This window comes from Sinocyclocheilus anshuiensis, unplaced genomic scaffold (genome assembly GCF_001515605.1).
Source record: "Sinocyclocheilus anshuiensis isolate Anshui unplaced genomic scaffold, SAMN03320099.WGS_v1.1 scaffold822, whole genome shotgun sequence".
NCBI classification, from domain to species: domain Eukaryota; kingdom Metazoa; phylum Chordata; class Actinopteri; order Cypriniformes; family Cyprinidae; genus Sinocyclocheilus; species Sinocyclocheilus anshuiensis.
In genome coordinates this window covers 514,782-519,775 of record NW_015539892.1, presented here as the reverse complement: position 1 = coordinate 519,775, position 4,994 = coordinate 514,782, and the positions used below count along the sequence as shown (strand labels likewise).

General features: G+C 35.4%; 1 protein-coding gene across 2 annotated transcripts in view; it reads right to left on the bottom strand.

Moving 5' to 3' along the window:
* LOC107685803 (vesicle-associated membrane protein-associated protein B-like) overlaps positions 1–4,994 on the bottom strand; it is a 25,707-nt gene that overhangs the window by 11,320 nt on the left and 9,393 nt on the right. For both annotated transcript variants that reach the window (XM_016482523.1, XM_016482522.1), the window contains exon 2: positions 2,730–2,882. In XM_016482523.1, the coding sequence (XP_016338009.1) occupies positions 2,730–2,882 (153 nt within the window). The remainder of the gene's footprint in view (positions 1–2,729; positions 2,883–4,994) is intronic.

Sequence of the window (4,994 nt, the reverse complement as noted above, 5' to 3'; positions counted from 1 at the left end):
ATGCCGATCCGGCGATCCACAGCGCAACGTTGTAGTATTTCCTCAGCAACCAGCACGGATCAGCTCTAGGCTCTAGGCATGACGAAGCGGATATCGTCCTCTTTTGGAAAGCCAACCAAAGTAGTTTCGCTTTCACAACGAAACACAGTGCCTTCACGACATTGTGGCGGCGGCAACAACAATACTAAAGCGAGAATAAAAGTTACGCCTTCTTTCTTTGCGTAAACATTTGGGCGGCGTTATGCAAATCTTCCCACATCGTGACGTAGACATGTGGGGGCGTGTTAGAACGAGCCATTTAAGGAAGGCATGGTTGACTCTTAACTTTTATAAAGAATATCTCTTTGGATTTGAGACTTTAGTCTTTGCAACTTTACAGATCTTCTTTATGCACCAAGAGCTTGTAACACTCCAAAGAGAAAGGAAAAATTGAAATCGCATCATATGACCCCTTTAAAACACTTAAGTAAGTGTGTAGTCCTCCGAAAATGCTGAAGTGGATACTGTATAAGGACTCGACAGAAGTAGAGTTTCTGCAATCATAACAGATTCGTGTAGGATTCAGAGCTTGAAGTTGTTGTTTTTGAACTAGCGACAAATAACTTCAGAACCCAGACTGACAGTGATGTCGGAGAACGGATGGAGACGAGAGGCTCATCTCAAAGAACTGGATAAAAGTCAAAAGCACATTAAGCGAAATCCATTGTATATCCCCTGCGATAAACACGCCAGGGACGAGTTAGCCTGTCACTGATTCAAATACCAGTAAAGGAAAACGGTGTGAGTCAGAGCTATTGTGCATATTGACAGGGACCAGGCATCTCACCATGGAGAGAAATCCCAAAACATTGGAATCAACATGGAATAATGAGAGCAATTTAAGAACGTCCATGAGGTTCCAAGAGGCTCTGAGATTTCAAACGAGTTGAGTTATTAGGAAAACTCTCGAAGGTCTCAGACACCAACAACTGTTGTTACAAAAATATCTCTTGGTTATGTAAAGGCTTCCGTCATGCACAAAGAGCAGTTGGGTAATAGATATAAAGGTGCTGTAACATAAACATCTCCTTCATTTTGCCAACCACAGTATCTCACAGGAGATGCGTGTCCTCCAACGTCTTCATTAATCTGAATAAAGTCTAACTATTCTCAACTCTGCCGCATTAATGGACACAGAAACATCATATCATAGAGTCACTGTTCCTTACGTCACCGAAACTGAAAAAAAAAAAATGATACCGGCTTTTGGTCGTTTTATTGCTAATTATCTGCAAATGTGCCTTCAAATCAGTGTTACTTTAGTATTATTTATATAATTTTATAGTATGCATTAATATTTGGAATTAGATTTGTCATATTTTAAGTTTTCATTTTAATTTGTTAAAGTTTTAGTAATTTTGTTTTGTGCTTTTGTCATTTTTATATATATTTCCATATCGCTATATTTTTATTTGTTTGAGTAATTTTAGTACTTCATCTTAAACTTATTTCAATTACTTGCCAAGGAAGCATTTTTAATTTAAGTTTTTCATCTAGTATTTTTATATTTTATTTTTTCATCTAGTATTTTTATATTTTATTTTAAGTACCTAAAACAATTTTAAAACTTTTTAGTTTTATTTACAAATAACAACATTGCTTCGTATTAGCCTGAATTTGGGATTTGATTTGAATTTGCCTATTCCTAGTATTTTATGTTTTTGTGTCATTCTCAGCCTTCCCTTCAAAAACAAAAGGACTGCGTTTCTGATGATTCCCTGTAGCTTCACACATACAGATGCATCACCTTGTTACTAAAACCAGGTATGAAAAAAAAAAGGTGTCTGCAAAAAGGGGTAACACTTATAACAGGGACGGGGGTCTGGATCCACACAGACAGAATTGCCTAATTGCCTGGACCTAAATATCAACTGCTTATACAGATCAATTACCTGAGAGTGGTAATGATCATTTGAAAGCAACATAAACTTGGTTCTTTGAGAGACTGCTGATGGTTTCATTCCAAACGTCTGTGTCATATGACACACAATATTGACATCAACAACGTCAAAGTGGTTTCTCCACAATCTATAGACTTGGAGCAGATGAGTCATAGCACTGTATTTAATGTAATGAAGCTATATATGGCTCTGCATCTGCAACATTAAAAAACAACAACAACAAAAAAACAAGTCAAACAGTGAGTCATTAAGTCTAAGAGAGTGCATGTAAACCTGTAAATGCACAAAAAATGTATTTATTATGAAGCAAGTAAAACAAATATTAATATTAAAAAATAATAAACAATTAGAATTATATGTATATAAAATACTACTACTACTTCTAATAATAGCTATTATAATTGTTATTAATTATGAAGCAAGCAAAACAATAATATAAATAAGAATAGTTATAATTATATAAATATATACAAATAATATTAGTACAAATAATAACAGCTATTATTGTTAATTATGGAACTATGAAAAGCTATGTAGGCAGCAACATTCATTTGAAAGTTCTTTATAAACCAAAGAAGATCAATGGTATCAAAATGCTAATTGCCAAACTATTAAAGGCTCATCGAGAGCTCACATTCCAAATCGTCCTCGACTATACATCAACAATATCTTTGAACTTTGCAACATGTGGGCTTTGGTATTGGTATTTGCATTGATAGAGTTGGGGCATAGCTTTAAAGGCTTCATTTATTGTGAATAACATCAAAAAGAAAAACGAGGTGCATTTACCAGAGACGTTGATCGAGGTTCCGGGATCAATCACTCCACTGTTTGGCCGCACACAGTATCGGCGCGGTGCAGTCGTCTTTACTTTAAAGCACACATTTCTGTCTGTGGGGTTAGCGAGCTTTAGGGTGGTGGTCACCACATCTGTAAATGGACCTGATGGGAGAAAAAGAGGACATTACTGTACATTCAAAACGCACTGAAATGATTTTAGGGTGTTCAGTGTGATTGTTAGCGCACTGCTATTCAGTTTCCTGGGTGGTGGCTTACTGCAAAAATATCTCAAACTGATCAAGAGCAATATCTGCAGCCAGACTGCTCTAAGTGCCCACATCGATTTACAACCTTATAACCGATTTCACCCCACCCAGACATAATGATTCGAGACAAATCAAATTAGAGGTACATTCCAAAATTTAGCAATACATCAAAGGCCAAAAGACCACAGTATTCTTCTCAACTCTGGCACTCGCTTTACACTGTGACAAAGAATAAGGGTGATTTTCAGGAAAATGGAACAAATTTGTTCTGCTGAAGGCTGATGCTAATCAGTCCACATCACAGAATCAAACTATTTAAATATCTGGTGATAAACAGAGTGTGGAGACCTGAAAACAATACGGTGACAGAGAGAGATCCTTCAGAAATCATTCTAATATGCTGATTTGCTGCTCAAGAAACATTTCTTATTCTTATCAGTGTTGAAAATAGTTGTGCTGCTCAATATTTTTGTGGAAACTGTGATACTTTTTTAAAAGGATTTTTTGATTAAGAAAAAGTCCAAAAGAACAGCATTTATTTGAAACAGAAATCTTTTTTTGACATAATAAATGTCTTCTGATTAACCGAATGCATCCTTGGAAATAAAAGTATTAATTTCTTACAGACCAAGCTTTTGAACAGTAGTGCATTTCACACTGCAATTTAACTTAAAAGTGGTTTATAAACTGACCCTAGTTAGCCAATAGTTAGTTTCACCTGGAAATAATTTTGTCTCGTTTTGACATTAAATCAGTTCTCAATCATTTCTAATCAAAACGAACTGAAAGATCAAAATGTTGATATGGCTGTTCAGGACATGTTTTTCTCTGTTAAAACAAAGAAAAAAGTAATAAAAATGTAGAAAAAAATAAATAAATTTAATAATACTATAAGTGTGTTTGTAGCAACACCATAAAAAATCTGAAGTTCAAGGATAACCCTGATAAATTTGTTTACCCACAGCTAAATCCTGAGAAATTGATAACATATGATATATGACATTATATTGAAAGTTTTGAATGGCAAATTATTTGGTTTCCCCCTCATGGTGCAGTGGTTTCTGCTCAAACAGGAAGAGTAGATAAAATCTCTAACAGTCAAAGATGAGTTAAGCTGCCAAGATTTTGTCTCATTCACAAAGATTGCTTTTTCTTCTAATGTATTAAAGTCAACATAAAACAGCATAATTTACAAAATTTTTAATTCCATGATGTGACAACATATTTCCATGTGAAACAGGATTTTCAACAAGAAACAGGCCTTTTGTGCAAGTTATTACATTTTGATGATCGATTACAAAGGTAAACAATTAGACCACAAATATCTTTATAAAGTAAATTGGGTCATTTTTGATTTCATGTTGACTTCATATATGCTACGCTAGTTCAGTCTCAAACAGCGCCTCACATCAAGAATACAACACCTCATCTGGGTTAATTCTATTAAACCAGTTAAATTATTGAGAGGCTGTGACACTTGAAACCCATAGTGAGCCTTATGTTGTTTGAGCCTTTATGCTCTGTGTTACAGAGGAAAAGACGCAGATGAACTAAGCGCCTTGGGCCTTTAAAACCTTAACAGAGAGACAAACATTGCACAAGGCCTAACAATGGACTGTCCTGGCCAAAAGCCTTACGCTCCATGTCATTTCCATTCATACAGAACTATATGGAGAAACTGATACAATTAGGGCAAAAATAATTGCAAAGCATGAGTCATGCAGAAAGGCATCTTTCTCTGTATTAATTTCATTTGGTAAATAATAATACCAACCGACCAAAACACACGCAAGTCCGATCCAAATGTTTAATGTCACTATTGTTACCATCTATTTGCATTACTTTATATCTAGCTGGTCACATTGATGCATTTGTTAGCCAGCGAAGTTGCAGATTTAAAGTAGGGCTGTGCAATTAATCACATGCTATTGTCAAGCGCATCTCATCAGTAAAGCCGGTTCCGTGATTAGTTGTAAATCTCCATCACCTGCTTTCAGATGGCGCGGCA